General features: G+C 38.9%; 1 protein-coding gene across 6 annotated transcripts in view; it reads left to right on the plus strand.

The window, feature by feature from the left end:
- ZNF484 (zinc finger protein 484) overlaps positions 1-19,457 on the plus strand; it is a 32,855-nt gene that overhangs the window by 6,909 nt on the left and 6,489 nt on the right. For 3 of the 6 annotated variants that reach the window (XM_053205438.1, XM_015080766.3, XM_015080767.3), the window contains exons 3-4: positions 6,389-6,515; positions 13,581-13,673. In XM_053205438.1, the coding sequence (XP_053061413.1) occupies positions 6,389-6,515; positions 13,581-13,673 (220 nt within the window). Of the gene's footprint in view, positions 1-5,825; positions 5,885-6,372; positions 6,516-13,580; positions 13,674-19,457 lie in introns of all 6 variants that reach the window. The other 3 variants (XM_027041304.2, XM_027041305.2, XM_027041307.2) reach the window with 2 other exon arrangements.

A 19,457-nucleotide genomic window follows, 5' to 3' on the forward strand; every position in this document is an offset into this window, starting at 1 on the left:
TTACAGAGTATTCTCAGATTGTTTATGGATGATGTCTAGGGTTTCTAGATGGGCGTAGTGGAATGAGGAGAGATGAGTGCATTTGTTCCCATCTTTCCAGGAGTGGAAGTCGTTCACTGATTTTTTTTTTTTTTTTGAAGGAGGACTTATTTTATAGTAAGCATATTCTTATATATTTTTTCAATAATATTTATCTCTTCTTTGCATTTTAACTTAAAAAAAGATGTTTTTAATGTTTATTTATTTTTGAGAGACAGAGACCCAGTGCATGCAGGGGAGAGGCAGAGAGAGAGGGAGATACAGAATCCCAAGCAGGCTCCAAGCTCTGAGCTGTCAGCATGGAGCTCGACTTGGGCTCAAACCCATGAACCGTGAGATCATGACCTGAGCTGAAATCAAGAATCAGGTGCTCAACCAACTGAGCCATCCAGGTGCCCCATATCTCATTTTTTGGAAAAATGTCTATTCAGGTCCTCTATCCATTTTTAACCAGATTATTTGTGGGGTTTTTTTTTTTTTGTGTTGAGTTGTATAAGTTCTTTGTATATTTCAGATATTAACCCCTTATTCAGTGTACCATTTGCACATATCTTTTCCTGTTCAGTAGGTTGCCTTTTCATTTTGCTGATTGTTTCTTTCACTATGTAGAAGTTTTTTTATTTTGACATAGCCTCAACAGTTTATTACTGTTTTTGTTTCCTTTGGCTGAGGAGACATATCTAAAAACATGTTGCTAAATCTGATGTCAAAGAGGTTACTGCCTGTGTTCTCTTCTAGGATTTTGATGGTTTCCTGTCTCACATTTAGGTTTTTAATCCGTTTTGAATTTATTTTTGGGTATGGTGTAAGAAAGTGGTTCAGTTTCATTCTTTTACATGTAGCTGTCCTGTTTTCCCAACACCCATTTATTGAAGAGACTGGCTTTTCCCATGGTATATTCTTGCCTCCTTTGTTGTAGATTAATTGACCATATAAAGCCTGGGTTTATTTCTGGGCCTCCTATTCCATTCCAATGATATGTGTCTGTTTTTTGTGCTAGTACTATACTGTTTAGATTACTGTAGCTTTGTAGTATCTCTTGAAATATTGGATGTGCTACCCCCAGCTTTGTTCTTCGATTGCATTTGCTACTTGGGTTTTTTTGGTGGTTCCATAAAAATTTTAGTATTTTTCTAGTTCTGTAAAAAATACTATTGGCATTTTATAGGAATTACATTGTATCTATAGATTGCTTTGGGTAATATGGAATTTTAACAATATTAATTCTTCCAATCCATAAGCATGGTATATCTTTCCATTTGTTTGTATTGTCTTTAGTTTCTTTCTTTCATTAATGCTTTATTGTTTTTCAGGGTACAGATCTTTCATCTCTTTTCATTAAGTTTATTCCTAGGCTTTTAGTCTTTTTGATACAGTTGTAAATGGAATTGTTTTCTTAATTTCTTTCTGCTACTTTATATTAGTATATGGAAACATAAGCAATATCTTTTTTTTTTTTTAATGCAAGTCTGATCTTTTTTTTTTTATTTTAACGTTTTATTTATTTTTGAGACAGAGAGAGACAGAGCATGAACGGGGGAGGGGCAGAGAGAGAGGGAGACACAGAATCGGAAGCAGGCTCCAGGCTCTGAGCCATCAGCCCAGAGCCCGACGCGGGGCTCGAACTCATGGACCGCGAGATTGTGACCTGAGCTGAAGTCTGCCGCTTAGCCGACTGAGCCACCCAGGCGCCCCAGCAATATCTTTTTTTTGTATATTAATTTTGTATCTGCAACTTTACTGGATTCATTTATTATTTCTAATATTTTTTTGGTGGAGTTTTTAGGATTTTCTGTGTATGGCACCATGTCATCTGCAAATAATGACAGTTTTACTTCTTCCTTATCAACTTGGATGCCTTTTCTTTTTCCTTTCTGACTGCTGTGGCCTAGACTTCCAGTACTGTGTTGAATAGAAGTGATAAGAGTGGACATCCTTGTCTTGCCCCTGATCTTAGAGAAAAAGCTGTCAGTGTTTCACCATTGTATATGTTTGTTGTAGGTTTGTCATTTACGGCCTTTATTATGTTGAGCTATACTCCCTTTATTTTTAATTATTTATTTTAGAGTGAGAGAGAGTGTGAGCAGGGGAGTGGAGGGGCAGAAGGAGAGATAGAGAATCTTAAGCAAGCTCCATGCTTAGCACAGAGCCCAGTGTGGGGCTCAGTCCCACAACCCTCGGATCATGACCTGAGCTGAAATCAAGATTCAGACTCTCAACTGACTGAGCCACCCAGGTGCCCAGAAATATATTCCCTTTAAACCCGCTTTGTTGAAAGTCTTACTTTTATTTTTTTCATGAACAGGTATTAAATTTTGTCAAATGCTTTTTCTGCATTTGAGATGACTACATGATTTTTATCTTTATTTTGTCAATGTGGTGTATCATGTTGATTGATTTGTGGATATTAAACCATTCTTGTATCCCAGGAATAAACCTGGAAGAAATGGATAAATCCTAGAAACATATAATCTTCTAAAACTGAATCAGGAAGAGATACAAAATCTAAACAGACCAGTTACTAGTAGTGAAATTGAATTGATAATGAAAAAAAAAAAAACCCCAACAGACAAAAGTCCAGGACCAGATGGCTTCACAGGTGAATTTTAGCAAACATTTATTTTATTTTTTATTTTTTAAATGTTTATTTATTTTTGAGAGAGTGCAAGTGGGGGAGGGGCAGAGAGAGGGGGACAGAGGATCTGAAGCCCACTTTGCACTGACAGCCATGAGACCTATGTGGGGCTTGAACTCACGACTGAGATCATGACCTGAGCTGAATGAAGTCAGATGCTCAATCGACTCATCCACCCAGGTGCTCCATCTAGTAAACATTTAAGGGAGAGTTGAAGGGGTGCCTGGGTGGCTCAGTAGCTTAAGCGCCTGACTCATATTTCTGCTCAGGTCATGATCTCACAGTTTGTGAGATAGAGCCCTGCATTGGGCTCTGTGCTTAGAGCTCAGAGCCTGCTTGGGATTTTCTCTCTCTCCTCTCTCTACCCCTTCCCCGTTTGCTTGCTCTCTCTCAAATAAATAAACTTAAAAAAAAAAGTAAAGGAGAGTTAAAGCTACTCTTGTCAAACTATTCCAAAACATAGAAGAAGAAGGAAAGCTTCCAAATACATTCTAAAAGGCCAGCATTACCCTGATACTAAAACCGGACAAAGACATTACAAAAAGTATAGACCAAGATCCCTGATGAAACATATACAAAAATTCTCAGCAAAATATTAGCAAACTACATTCAACAATACATTAAAAGGGGGTGCCTGGGTGGCTCAGTGGGTTAAATGTATGACTTTTGATTTTGGCTCAGGTCATGATCTCACAGTTTGTGAGTTTGAGCCCCGCATCTGGCTCTGCACTGATGGCACAGAACCTGCTTGGGATTTTTGTCTCCCTCTCTCTCTGTCCCTCTACTGTTTGCTCTCTAGCTCTCTCAAAATAAATAACAATAATTTTTTTTTTAAAAACAATACATTAAAAGGATCATTCACCATGATCAAGTGGGATTTATTCAATCTTTGCTTTATCTTGAATGCTTAATCCATTTACATTTAAATGTTTATTTATTTTGAGAGAGTGAGAGCACCACTGGGGGAGTGGCAGAGAGAGAGGGAGAGGGAGAGAGAGAGGACCAACTGTGAGATCATGACCTGAGCCAAAATCAAGAGTCAGATGCTTAATCACCTGAGCCATTGAGGCTCCCAAGTCCATTTACATTTAATGTAATGGCTGATATACTTGCACTTACATATACTATCTTACTATTAATTTTATATTTGAACCATCTATTTAATATTATTTTTACATTCCTTTCTTAATCTTCTTTTAGATTACTCAAAATTTAATTTTTTCCTTTGTTAACTTGCTCATTGTATACATTCTTTTTTTACCCTAGGTATTACAGTATTCATCTTTAAGTCGTTGTTATTTCTACCCCCTTCTCAATAATTCTGGGATACCAAATCATCTTAATTCCATTTACCACCTCTCATCTTTGTATTCTTATTTTCATGCATTTAAATTTGACATGTATTTTATTATTATTTTTTAAATGTTTATTCCTTTTTGAGAGACAGAGAGAGACAGAGCATGAGCGAGGGAGGGACAGAGAGAGAGGGAGACACAGAATTTGAAGCAGGCTTCAGGCTCTGAGCTGTCAACACAGTGCTGGATGCGGGGCTTGAACTCACTGACCATGAGATCATGACCTGAGCTGAAGTCGGATGCTTAACCGACTGAGCTACCCAGGTGCCCTAGATTTGACATGTATTTTAAACATCACTAGATATTACTGTTACCATTTTTTATAGTCTTTGCAGTTTTATAAAGTTGGATTTGAGGAGCTTCTTGAATCTTTGGGCTAATGTTGTTCACTGATACCTCTCAAATATTGCCTCTGCCCCACATTCCCCCTCTGTCTTCTCAGACTACAATATGTTATTCCTTTTCACTGTGAATATTATGAATAATGCTACTATGAATTGTCATGTGCAAGTTTTATGTAGACAAATGTTTTCATTTCTATTGGGTATTTACCTGGAAGTTGACCTTTTGGGTCATGTTGTAACTCTGTGTTTAACTTTTTGAGAAATTGTGTTTTTCAAAGTGGTTATATCATTTTACATGTCCACTATCACTGTACAAGGGTTCCAATATTTCCACTTCCACACTAACCATTTATTATTATCTTTTTTTTTTAATTGAAGCCATTCTCGTGGAAATATACCACTGATGACTAACAATATTAAATATCTTTTTTATTATAGTCATCTTAGTGAATTTGAAGGGGTATCTCTATGATTTGGATTTCTATATCCTTTATGACTAAAGGTACTGAGGATCTTTACATGTGCTTTTTCCCATTTGTGGATCTTTAGAGAAATGTATATTCAGGTCCTTTATTCATTTTAATTGGATTATTTATGCTTTATTGAGTTACAGGAGCTCTTTATATATTCTAGATACAGGTCACTTACCAGACATATAATTTGCAAAAATTTTGTTCCAGTTTTTGGGTTGTCTTTTCACTTTCTTGATGATATCCTTTTAAGCACAAAGTTTTTAATTCTGATGAAGTCCTATTTATTTTTTTCTTTTTAACTTTTTTTAATGTTTATTCATTTTTGAGAGAGAGAGAGAGACAGACAGAGTATAAGTTGGGGTGCTGAGCTGTCAGCACAGAGCCTGACGGGGGGGCTTGAACTCATGAACTGCGAGATTATGACCTGAGCTGAAGTCAGATGCTTAACTGACTGAGTCATCCACTTGCTCCTCTACTTTTTTCTTTAGTTGCTTGTGCTTTTGACTTTATATCCCAGGAATCATTGCCAAATCGAGCATCACAAGGATTTACCCTTTTAGCTAAAGTGTAAATTTGGCTAAATATAAGAACATTTAGGCCTTTGACCCATTTTGAGCTATTTTTTTTAATATGGTATGAGGTAGGTGTCCAACTTCATTCTTTTATCCTTTTTTTCCCCGATTTTAAGTTGTTTTGACACGTGTGTTGAATATCAGTTGACTATAAATATGAGGGTTTATTTCTTGATTCTCAGTTACATCCCATTGACCTATATGTCTCTCTTTATGCTAGTACCACACTGTTAAAAAAAAAAAAGTGCCTATTTTAATTATCTTTTTTAAAGAAAGAATGGACTTATTCAATGAATTGGTAAGTGCAAAATGAATGGCAGAATATATTTTATCTTTTAAATGAAGTTTTAATGACATATGGCATAGAAAAGAATGCACAAATCATAAAGTTTTATGAATTTCCACAGCATACCAAAAAAACATGACCAAAACAACCCAGAATATTATCAGTACTACAGAAAGAATGGCATGATTTATTTATTTATTTATTTATTTATTTATTTATTTATTTATTTTTATTACTTTAATATAATTTATTATCAAATTGGCTAACATACAGTGTGTAAAGTGTGCTCTTGGCTTTGGGGGCAGATTCTGTGGTTATATTTTTTTTTAATGCTTATTTTTGAGAGGGAGAGAGAGTGAGAGCATGGGGGTGGGGGGTGGGCAGAGAGCAAGGGAGACACAGAAACCGAAGCAGGCTCCAGGTTCTGAGCTGTCAGCACAGAGCCCGATGTGGGGCTCAAACTCAGGAACCACGAGATTATGACTTGAGCCAAAGTCGGAGGCTTAATCTTGACTGAGCCACCCAGGCACCAGCATGATATTTTTAATGAGATTTATTTTCCCTCAAATAATGATATAAAATATATAAAACTTTATATGTTGTAGCATGATGAAAATTATTAAAAGGACGTTCCTAAATACCTTGTTTCCATTCTTCACATTGAATAGGAATGTGTTTTTGCAGGGGTCAGTGTCATTCAAGGATGTAATGGTAGACTTCAGCAGGGAGGAGTGGCAACGATTGGACCTTGCTCAGAAAAGCCTGTACAGGGATGTGATGCTGGAAAACTATTTCAACTTGATCTCAGTGGGTAAGCACAGCTCCCCTGGGGATAAGGCTGTACCTATTTGAGTATATTTGCATTCTCAGCGGAATTTTTTAAATCTGTGGAATTTCTGTGATACGTGGGAATTCTAAAGGCTGCAGGTCTGGGAGGGGCCAACATGGCGGAGAAGTAGGGGGAATCCATACTTCCTGCATCTCTCAAACAAAGAAGTGTGGAAGCCAAAGGACTTTGAACACCAGAACCTGGGAGGAAAAGAGACTGAATCTACTAGGATGAAAATGGGAAAGCTGGAAAAAAGATAGGTGGGTAACTGTGAATTAGGGGAGGTAAAAAAAAAAGGCCGCGTGGACATGGAGGGGAGGGACCCCCTTCTGCGGAGAGACAAAACGAAGAGAAGAGTGGCTAGGGAAGTGTAGGACGGTATCTGGACAGGAGAAAGACCTCGGACTGAGACTGGGAGGGATCCAATCTCTAACTGCGGGGCTTTCTTTGAACTGGGGCCGGCTCCCTGTTCACGTACCTGGGGAGGAGGGGAACCAGGCCTGGGTGCGGGTCAGGGGCTCAGCCTGCAGCTGGAGAAAGTGGTTCCCTCCCTGGAGAGCTGCGCGATAGTACAGAACCTGCCTGCGTCTGCCACCCCTGGGCACAGTGGCTAGGCTGAGGGCGCATTCTGCAGGAGGAAAAGGCCGCCGCTTGCCTGAAGTGCTGTGGAGCCCTGGGGGCTCATGGTGAGGGCAGTGGCTGTGTGCGCAGTAGGAGAAGGTGGTCCTCCCTGAAGTGGCTGTGGCACAGACAAAGCCAGCGGGGACCACATATCGCGGCACTGAGAGGCACTTCCCCAGTGCCAGAGTGCACAGGGCGGGACTTTGAATCCTAGCCAAGCGCAGGGTCAGGGGAGTTGGCAGAGTGAGAAGGACCTTCTTGTCTGTGCCCGTGGCACAGTGAGGGTGACTCAAACTGAGTCCACCGGGTCCAGCTCCGTAGAGGAGAGACTGGGGGATCACCATTTCCTCCCCCACTCCCCACCACCACCAAGGCGGGGCCTCAGGGATCACTCCTGGGCCCATAGTGGAGGTGGGTCCAGAAAACGCCAAACCACGCCCCTTTGCACTGGGTAACTGCTGTCCACCAGAGGGACACAGACCCTGTGGACAGCTACCCTGACAAGCGATGCAGCATTGCCTGGATTAACTAGGTCAATTCTGGATATATAGATAATTCTTCCCTCCCCCTCTCCATTTCTCCTCCTTATCTCTTCCCTCCCAATAACTCTGGTTATTCGTCTGTCTAAACAGACATATTTAATCCATTGTCTTGATACATGTTCTACACCTCCTTCTTTACAGTCCTTTCTCTCTCTCTGAAATAATTAAGCCATATAATTTCTCTGGGTAACTTTATCTTCATTTCATTTTCCCTGGCTCCTTCTTTTTTTTTTTTTCCTTTCTCTGTCTCTGGATTAAGATTAAGCCTTTTAGTCTCTGCCTAATCAATGTTTATTTTTTCTTCCCACCCCCCCCCCCCGCTCCACCCCACTCCTGTCATTTCTGTCCTTGTATGTGCTCTTCCATCAACACCACCTCCACCCTCTTCTTTTCTTGTAGTCTGTTTTTTTGTTTTTTGTTTTGTTTTTAGTCTTTAGATTTTTGTTTGTTTGTGTTATTTGTGTGTTTGGTGTTTTTGTCTCCTGTTTGTCTATCTGTTTTCCTTTACAGGGCTACTCCAAGGAATAAATCAAAGCACATCTGGTGGAGGGTCCAAATTATTATTACGAGTAGGGTAATAAAATAACCAAAGTCACAAAAACAGAGAGCAAGTAACAATCCCTTAAAAAACACCTCCTGAAGGGCCCGGCTCTGGACAGTATATATGAGCCTCCTTTAATATAGCGGTGTTTGCAGGTGCAGAGCACACAACAAGCTTTTAAAACGCATAAGGGACAGAAAACTAGCCAAAATGATGAAACGGAAGAATTCTCCTCAAAAGAAATTCCAGGAAGTAGCGACAGCTAACGAATTGATCAAAACCGATTCAAGCAATATAACTGAACAAGAATTTAGAATAATAGTCATAAAATTAATCACTGGGCTTGAAAAAAGCATAGAGGACAGCAGAAAATCTATTGCTACAGAGATCAAGGGACTAAAAAATAGTCATGATGAATTTTAAAAAATGCTATAATTGAGGTGCAAAATAAAATGGAGATGACCACAGCACGGATTGACAAGGCAGAGGGGAGAATAGGTGAATTAGAAAATAAAATTATGGAAAAAGAGGAAGCTGAGAAAAAGATAAAAATCCAGGAGTACAAGAGGAGAATTAGAGAACTAAGTGATGCGACCAAGCAGAACAATATCTGTATCATAGGAATTCCAGAAGAAGAAGAGAGAAAGGGGCTGAAAGTGTACTTGAACAAATCATAGCTGAGAACTTCCCAGATCTGGGGAAGGAAACAGGCATTGAAATCCAAGAGGCACAGAGAATTCCTTTCAGACTTAACTTGAATCGATCTTCTGCATGACATATCCTACTGAAACTGGCAAAATACAAGGATAAAGAGAGAATTCTGAAAGCAGCTAGGGATAAACGGGCCTTAACATACAAAGGTAGACACATAAGGGTAGTAGCAGACCTATCTACTGAAACTTGGCAGGCCAGAAAGGAAGGGCAGGAAATCTTCAATGTGATGAACAGGAAAAATATGCAGCTGAGAATCCTTTACCCAGCAGGTCTGTCCTTCAGAATAGAAGGAGAGATAAAGGTTTTCCCAAACAAACAAAAACTGAAGGAATTCATCACCACTAAACCAGCCCTACAAGAGATCCTAAGGGGGACCCTGTAAGTGAAATGTTACAAGACCACAAAATACCAGAAACACCACTACAAGCATGAAACCTACAGACATCCCAATGACTCTAAACCCATATCTTTCAGTAATAACACTGAATGTAAATGGACTAAATGCTCCAACCAAAAGATATAGGGTATCAGAATGGATAAAAAAACAAGACCCATCTATTTGCTGTCTACAAGAGACACATTTTAGACCTGAGGACACCTTCAGATTGAAAGTGAGGGGATGGAGAACTATCTCTCATGCTACTGGAAGTCAAAAGAAAGCTGGAATAGCCATACTTATATCAGACAAACTAGACTTTAAAGGCTGTAACAGGAGATGAAGAAGGGCATTATATAATAATTACAGGGTCTATCCATCAGGAAGAGCTAACAATTATAAGTGTCTACCCACTGAATTTGGGAGCACCCAAATAGATAAAACAATCACAAACATAAGCAACCTTATTGATAAGAATGTGGTAATTGCAGGACACTTTAATACTCCACTTACAACAATGGATAGATCATCTAGACAGAGAATCAATAAAGAAGCAAGGCCCCTGAATGATACATTGGATCAGATGGACGTGACAGATACATTTAGAACTCTATATCCCAAAGTGATGGAATACACTTTCTTCTCGAGTGCGCATGGAACATTCTCCAAGATAGATCACATACTGGGTCACAAAACAGCCCTTAATAGGTATAAAAGAATTGAGATCATACCATGCACACTTCCAGATCACAGTGCTATGAAATTTGAAATCAACCACAGGAAAAAGTCTGGAAAACCTCCAAAAGCATGGAGGTTAAAGAACACCCTACTAAAGAGTAAATAGGTCAACCAGGCTATTAGAGAAGAAAGTTAAAAATATGTGGAAACATGTAAATGAAAATACAATAATCCAAAGCTTGGATCGCAAGCAGTCCAGAGACATTGCAATCCAGGCCTATCTCAAGAAACAAGCAAAATCCCAAATACAAAATCTAACAGCACACCTAAAGGAAATAGAAGCAGAACAGCAAAGACACCCCAAACCCAGCAGAAGAAGAGAAATAATAAAGATCAGAGCATAAATAAACAATATAGAATCTAAAAAACTGTAGAGCAGATCAATGAAACCAAGAGTTGTTTTTTTGAAAAGATAAACAAAATTGATAAACCTCTAGCCAGGCTTCTCAAAAAGAAAAGGGAAATGACCCAAACAGATAAAATCATGGATGAAAATGGAATTATTACAACCAATCTCTCAGAAATACAAGCAATTATCAGGGAATACTATGAAAAATTATATGCCAACAAACTGGACAACCTGGAAGAAATCGACAAATTCCCAAGCACCCACACACTTCCAAAACTCAAACGGGAAGAAATAGAAAACCTGAACAGACCCATAACCAGCAAAGAAATTGAATCAGTTATCAAAAATCTCCCAACAAAGAAGAGTCCAGGACCAGATGGCTTCCCAGGGGAATTCTACCAGACATTTAAAGCAGAGATAATACCTATCCTTCTCAAGCTGTTTCAAAAAATAGAAAGGGATGGAAAACTTCCAGAATCATCCTATGAAGCCAGCACTACTTTGATTCCCAAACCAGACAGAGACCCAGCAAAACAATATTCCTGATGATATGGCTACAAAAATCTCAACAAGATACTAGCAAATCGAATCAAACAGCATATAAAAAGGATTATTCACCATGATCAAGTGGGATTCATTCGTGGGCTGCAGGGCTGGTTCAATATTCGCAAATCAATCCATGTGATAGATCACATTAATAAAAGAAAAGATCTGCAAAGATCCTGCCAATCTATGCAGAAAAAGCATTTGACAAAATACAGCATCCTTTCTTTCAAAAAGCCCTCAAGAAAGTCAGGATAGAAGGAACATACTTAAACATCATAAAAGCCATTTTTGAAAAGCCCACAGCTAATATCATCCTCAATGGGGAAAAACTGAGAGCTTCCCCCCTGAGATCAGGAACACGACAGGGATGTCCACTCTCACCGTTGTTGTTTAACATAGTGTTGGAAGTTCTAGCATCATCAGCAATCAGACAACAAAATGAAATCAAAGGCATCAAAATTGGCAAAGATGAAGTCAGCTTTCACTTTTCACAGATGGCATGATATTATACATGGAAACCCCGATAGACTCCACCAAAAGTCTGCTAGAACTGATACATGAATTCAGCAAAGTCGCAGGATACAAAATTAATGTACAGAAATCAGTTGCATTTTTATACACCAATAATGAAGCAACAGAAAGAGAAATAAAGAAACTGATCCCATTCACAATTGCACCAAGAAGCATAAAATACCTAGGAATAAACCTAACCAAAGATGTAAAAGATCTGTATGCTGAAAACTATAGAAAGCTTATGAAGGAAATTGAAGAAGATACAAAGAAATGGAAAAATATTCCATGCGCACAGACTGGAAGAATAAATGTTATTAAAATGTCAATACTGCCCAAAGCAATCTACACATTCAATGCAATCCCAATAAAAATTGCACCAGCATTCTTCTCGAAGCTAGAACAAGTAATCCTAAAATTTGTATGGAACTACAAAAGACCCCAAATAGCCAAAGTAATTTTGAAGAAGAAGACCAAAGCGGGAGGCATCAGGATCCCAGATTTTAGCCTCTACTACAAAGCTGTAATCATGAAGACAGCATGGTATTGGCATAAAAACAGACACATAGACCAATGGAATAGAATAGAGACTTCAGAATTGGACCCACAAATGTATGGCCAACTAATCTTTAACAAAGCAGGAATGAATATCCAATGGAAAAAAGACAGTCTCATTAACAAATGGTGCTGGGAGAACTGGACAGCAACATACAGAAGAATGAAACTAGACCACTTTCTTACACCATTCACAAAAATAAACTCAAAATGGATGAAGGACCTGAATGAGACAGGAAACCATCAAAACCCTAGAGGAGAAAGCAGGAAAAAATCTCTCTTACATCAGCCGCAGTAATTTCTTACTTGACACATCTCCAAAGGCAAGGGAATTAAAAGCAAAAATGAACTTTGGGTCCTCATAAACATAAAGAAACTTCTGCACTGCAAAGGAAACAATCAGCAAAACTAAAAGGCAACTGACGGAATGGGAGAAGATATTTGCAAATGACATATCGGATAAAGGGCTAGTATCCAAAATCTATAAAGAACTCACCAAGCTCCACACCCGAAAAACAAATAATCCAGTGAAGAAATGGGCAGAAGACGTGAATAGACCCTTTTCTAAAGAAGGCATCCAGATGGCCAACTGGCACATGGAAAGATGCTCAACGTCACTCCTCATCAGGGAAATACAAATCAAAACCACACTCAGATACCACCTCACGCCAGTCAGAGTGGCTAAGATGAAAAAAATCAGGAGACTATAGATGAGAGGATGTGGAGAAACGGGAACCCTCTTGCACTGTTGGTGGGAATGCAAACTGGTGCAGCCACTCTGGAAGACAGTGTGGAGGTTCCTCAAAAAATTAAAAATAGACCTACCCTATGACCCAGCAATAGCACTGCTAGGAATTTACCCAAGGGATACAGGAGTACTGATGCATAGGGGCACTTGTACCCCAATGTTTATAGCAGCACTTTCAACAATAGCCAAATTATGGAAAGAGCCTAAATGTCCATCAACTGATGAATGGATAAAGAAGATGTGGTTTATATATATACAATGGAATACTACTTGGCAATGAGAAAGAATGAAATCTGGCCATTTGTAGCAACGTGGATGGAACTGGAGAGTGTTATGTTAAGTGAAATAAGTCAGGCAGAGAAAGACAGATCACATATGTTTTCACTCATATGTGGATCCTGAGAAACTTAACAGAAGACCAGAGGGGAGGGAAGGGGTGGCGGGGGGGGAAGTTACAGAGAGGGAAGGAGGCAAACCATAACAGACTCTTAAATACTGAGAACAAACTGAGGGTTGATGGGAGTTGAGGGGTGGGGGGAAAGTGGGTGATGGGCATTGAGGAGAGCACCTGTTGGGATGAGTACTGGGTGTTGTATGGAAACCAATTTGACAATAAATTTTATATAAAAAATGGCTGCAGGTCATCTGAAGTGTGTAATAGCTTATCCTATTTGTTCTATGTTAGTAATTGTCCATTTGGTGTGTTATGAATATACCTCTATTCTGCATGAACTTTTCTGAAAAGTAAATGGAATGCTTCATTGAATGGCCTCTGAAAGCAAGTCTTTTGTCATTTTCTGTTGATAGGGTGTCAAGTTCCCAAACCAGAAGTCATTTTCAACTTGGAACAAGAAGAGCCATGTGTGCTGGATGGTGACATTTCAAGTCACAACTGTCTCAGTGAGTAGGGGACTGAGAGCATGGAGAGTATGTTGTATGGGCAGCAGCTGGGCTTGTGGGGCACTGTCAGGAGGACATTTCTGTAACATTCTGCACTTTTGGAACTGCATGGTGGCGTGGGTGCAGTCCCTAGATATCTGAAGGCCATTCCTACCTTAAGGCCCCTTCCTGTATCAGTGTCTTTTTCTTTCCTTGACTTTCTAGGAGGGAATGTTCTATAATTGCTCCTAATTTGGATCTAGGATCCTGCTTTATGGTTTTTCTCCCTTTCTCTAGCATTTCTATTCTCTTTACCTCCATCACATCATGGTCTTAAATCCTTCTCTTACACATTTAGATACTCATTGATTTACCTTTTTAAAAAATTACTGTGGGTTATGCTATTGCTGGTTTCTTTTCATTTTCTCTCTTTCCCCTTAATGCTTCCGAATTGTCACTTAGAGGTGCCCTCCTGTATCATGTCCCATGTCTCTCTTCCAGCTGTTGACTTAGAGAGTACCATTACTACATTTGGGGGGCAGCATTTTACCATTTATGACATTAGTTTATGTTTCCTGACATTTTCTTTTTACTTGGCTAGTGTAACACAACACTGACTTCACCTTTCTAACTAATTTACTTATTTTGACATTTTACAAAAAGTTTCTGTACTTTGTTTACAGGAAATTGAGTTAATTATATTCCTTGGTTTGTAGTTAATGTCATTATCAATGTACCTAACATTCCCCTCCCCCATTTTGTTTCTTTATTTCTCTCTTTTAATTCTCAGTCCCCATATTTGTTTTTATCCTTAGAGGTAGCTGTTCTAATGTAATTGATATGTTTGCTCTCAAACCTTGAATTTGTGAGTGTTTGTAAAATTTAAATTGTTGGTATTTTTAATTTGTAGAAATGGTACTCTGGGTACTGTGCTGTATGTCCTACTCAGTGTCTTTTTTTTTTCCTCTTAGCACTAAATTGGCTCATGTTGCAATGTGTTTTTCTAGTTCATTGCTTCTTTTTTTAAAATATTTTTTAATGTGTATTTATTTTTGAGAGAGAGAGACAGAGACAGAGTGCAAGCAGGGAAGGGGCAGAGAGAGAAGGAGACACAGAATCCGAAGCAGGCTCCAGGCTCTGAGCTGTCAGCACAGAGCCCGACACGGGGCTGGAACCCATGGACCATGAGATCATGACCTGAGTTGAAGTCGGATGCTGAACCGACTAAGCCACCCAGGTGCCCCATCTAGTTCATTGCTTCTAACTGATGCATAGCATCCCATAGTGTGGAGAGACATCACATTTTACTTGTCCAGCCTCCCAGCTATTACAATTAGTACTGGAATAAATTTCTTCATGAATTATTCTTTGGTAATGAGAATTCTTGAGGAAGAGTAATGGGATTTCTTTATCATTGGGTTATAATATTTTATTTGATGAAGTATGACCACATTATTCTAGGTTGAATATGTTATTCTACAGTCCCATGAGTGTACAAGGAATCAGTTTCTTTCCATCCCTGCCCCAGTTTCTAAGAATTTCTAATAATTTGGCTAATCCAATAGATTATAATTTCTAGTTATTACTTTAATTTGTGTTTCTCTAATGAAATATTTTGAACATCTCATCATATATCTAATAGATTCTGACTTTATTTTTCCAATTTTATTGAGAAATACATGTCATATATCACTGTATAAACAACATGATGGTTTGATTTGCATATACTGTGAAATGAACCATAGGTTCAGATAAAATCCATCTGCTCATATAGATACAATAAAAAGAAAAGAAGGAAAAAAGGGAGAATTGTTTTTTCTTTGTGATGAGAACTCAGGATCACTCTCAACAACTTTCCTACATGCTGTATAGGAATGTTAGCTCTAGTCTCCATACTGTGCATCATGTCCTTGGTGCTTATAACTGGAGTTTTGTATCTTTTGACCACCTTCCTCCAGTCCCCTTCTCCTACCCTCTGCCTCTGGTAACCACAAGTCTGATTTCCTTTCTATGAATTTAGTTTTTTTTCGATTCCACGTGTAAGTGAGATTATCACTTATGTAGTGTTTATCTTTCTGTCACTTATCTTAGCGTAATGCTTTCAGATCCATCCACGTAGTTGCGAATGGTTGGATTTCCTCATTTTTTTATGGCTGAATAATATTCTGTTGTATATGTACACTACACCTTTATCCATTCATTCATCAATGGACACTTAGGTTGTTTCCATGTCTTGACTATTGTAAATATTGCTGCAGGGAATGTGGGGTTGCAGATATGTTTTTGTATGAGTGTTTTTGTTTCCTTTGGATATATTCCCAGAAGTGTAATTGCTGGATCAGATGACAGTTCTATTTTTAATTTTTTGATGATCCTCTGTACTGTTTTCCACAGTGGCTGTACCAGTTTATACTCTCGCCAACAGTACACAAGGGCTCCCTCTTCTCCACATCTGTGCCAGCATTTGTAATCTCTTGTCTTTTTGATGATGGAAATTCCAACAGGCATGAAGTGATATTGCATTGTGTGTGTGTGTGTGTGTGTGTGTGTTTAATGTTTTTATTTATTTTTGAGAGAGAGAGACAGAGCATGAGCAGGGGAGGGGCAGGGAGACAGAATCCAAGGCAGGCTGTAAGCTCTCAGCTGTCAGCACAGAGCCTGATGCAGGGCTCGAACTCATGGACTGTGACATCATGACCTCAGCCGAAGTCGGATGCTCAACCGACTGAGCCACCCAGGTGCCCCTCGCATTGTGGTTTTAATTCACATTCCCCTGATGATGAGTGAGCATCTTTTCATGTACCAGTCAGCCTGTCATATATCTTTTTTTTTTGAGAGAGAGAGAGAGAGAAAGAGAAAAAACACAAGTGGGGGAGGGGCAGAAGAGGAGAGAGAGAATTTTTTAAATATTACATATAATATATTGTCAAATTGCTTTCCATACAACACCCAGTGCTCATCCCAACAGGTGCCCTCCTCAATGCCCATCACCCACATTCCCCTTAAACTTAAAAAAAAAAAAGTCCCCTGTGAAGCCATCAGGCCCTGGACTTTTGTTTGTTGTAAGTTTTTTGATTACTGACTCAGTTTCTTTGTTGGCTGTAGGTCTGTGTAAGTTTTCTGTTTCTTCCTGTTTCAGTTATAGTGGTTTATGTTTCTAGGAATTTATTCTTTTCTTCCAGGTTGTCCGATTTGTTGGCATATAGTTTTTCATAATCTCTTGTAATTGTATTTCTTTGGTGTTAGTTGTTATTTCTCTTCTTTTATTTGTGATTTTATTTATTTGAGTCCTCTCTCTTTTCTTTTTGATAAGTCTGGCTTGGGGTTTATCAGTTTTATTAATTTTTTTTACAGAACCAGCTCCTAGTTTTATTGATCCATTGTATCGTCTTTTTTGTTTGTTTGTTTGTTTGTTTCTATATAATTTCTGCTCTAATATTTATTATTTCCTTTCTTCTGCTGGCTTTAGACTTTGCTTGTTGTTCTTTTTCTAGCTCCATTAGGTGTAAAGTTAGGTTGTGTATTTGAGATTTTTTTCTTTTGAGGTAGGTCTGTATTGGTATATACTTTGCTTTTAGGACCGCCTTTGCTGCATCACAAAGGTTTTGGACCATCGTGTTTCATTTTCATTTGTTTCCACGTATTTTAAAATGTGATTTATTCTGGAGAATGTTCCGTATGTACTTGAGAAGAACTGTATGTATTCTGCTGCTTTAGGATGAAATGTTCTGAATATATTTGCTAAGTCCATCTGGTCCAGTGTGTCATTTAAAGCCATTGCTTACTTGTTGATTTTCTGCTTAGATATCTGTCCCTTTCTGTAGGTGGGGTGTTAGGGTCCCCTACTATTATGGTATCATTATCAGTGAGTTCCTTTACTTTTGTTATTGTGTTATATATTTGGGTGCCCACATGTTGGGGACATAAATATTTACAACTGTTAGATCTTGTTGGATAGGCCCCTTTATGGTGATATAGTGCCCTTGGTTTGAAATCTAGTTTGTCTGATAACAATATTGCTACTGTGGCTTTCTTTTGAGGTCCATTTGCATGGGAAATGTTTCTCTATCCCTCACTTTCAATCTGCAGCTATCTTTACATCTAAAACAAGTCTCTTGTAGGGTCTTATTTTTTTTATCCATTCTGACATCCTGTATCTTCAGTGGAGCGTTTAATCCATTTGCATTCAGAGTAATTATTGGTAGATATGTATTTAGTGCCATTTTATTACTTGTTTTGTTGTTTCTACAGATTTTTCTGTTCCTTTCTTGTCTTTATCACTTTTGGTCTTTGCTTTCCACTCACAGAGTACCCCTTAGGATCTCTTGCAAGGCTGGTTTAGTGGTCACGAACTCCTTTAAGTTTGTTTGCCTGGGAAACTCTTTATCTCTCCGTCTATTCTTTTTTTTTCTTAATTTTTTTAATGTTTATTTTTTTTGAGAGAGAGAGAGAGAAAGTGAGAGGGAAATAACGAGAGAGAGAACAAGCAGGGGAGGGGCAAAGAGAGCTGGAGACACAGAATCTAAAGCAGGCTCCAAGCTCTGAGCTGTCAGCACAGAGCCTGATGCAGGGCTTGAACTCATGAGCTGTGAGATCATGACCTGAGCCATCCAGGCACCCCCTCTCCTTCTATTCTGAATGACAGCCTTGCTAGATAGAATATTCTTGTCCTTTGCCCATTTTTTAATTAGGTTATTTAGTTTTTTGCTAGTGAGTCTTGTGGGTTTTTTTAATCTATTTTGGATTTTAACATCTTATTGGATACATGGTTGCAAATATCTTCTCCCATTCTGTATGCTTTCCTTTCATTTTGTTGTTGGTTTCTTTTTCTGTGAGCACAGAATCTTTTAAGTTTGATACAATTCTACTTGTTGATTTTGGTTTTGTGGCTTGTGCTTTAGGTGTCACATCTGACTTCATTTTTGATGTCTGACTGCTGACATCTCCTAAGCCTCACCCCTCTCTCCTTGCCTTCTGCCCCACATCTGGGCAAATCTACAAGAAAGCACAGGTGCTCCCTCCCTCGGTGCTGGTGGGAAGCTGCACAGGAGTGGTCAGCCTGACTGCTTGTGCTAAGTAATGAACCTGTTCATACCTTGTTGGTGTGTGTATTACATCCTTGGTCTTGACATCTGAACCAAATTTGGGGTGGGGGTCCATCCTTTCTTTGCAGGCAGCTTAACAGTTGGTGCAGTGAGCAGGATGTCAAGATGATCACCAGTGCCACAGGGGTCTTTTTTTTTTTCTCTTTTGCTATCAGTTTCACCTGCCTGCTGGTGACTACATACTTAGAACTTTGCTGCTTTATGCTACATTTGCTGAGTCCTGTGAGCCTCTGTCATATGTATAACCAACCCAAGTTGAAAGTTATAATTGCCATTTAGAGCCAGTTGTGTGTCTCAGATTGAAATGAAGGGTCTCAATTCCAGCATAAATTGTGATCATCACTAGGCTCAGCTCAGGGAAACGAATCTTAATGCTGTCACTGTTGATTGTATGTCTCAAGCAAGCATTGGCCCTTGTATAGAATACTCAGGGGAATGACTGATGGCTTTTGCATTTAAGGGTCCATCTGGTGGCCGCTTATATGAAGGAAGAGCAGGTCCAGTGCAGCATGCTAAGAGTAGATAGCTCACCTTTCAAAATTTCATCATGTTCTATTGTGGTTCTTTACTTTCCCTGTGATACATCTTCTCAAATAATTCTTTCTGCTCTTTTTACTAACTTTTCTCTTTTAGAAAATATCACTTAGATGCCCTCCTCCTCTTACTCAAAACCATGTCTATATTTCTTCAAGCCTTTAGT

Source organism: Acinonyx jubatus, chromosome D4 (genome assembly GCF_027475565.1).
Source record: "Acinonyx jubatus isolate Ajub_Pintada_27869175 chromosome D4, VMU_Ajub_asm_v1.0, whole genome shotgun sequence".
Taxonomy (NCBI): domain Eukaryota; kingdom Metazoa; phylum Chordata; class Mammalia; order Carnivora; family Felidae; genus Acinonyx; species Acinonyx jubatus.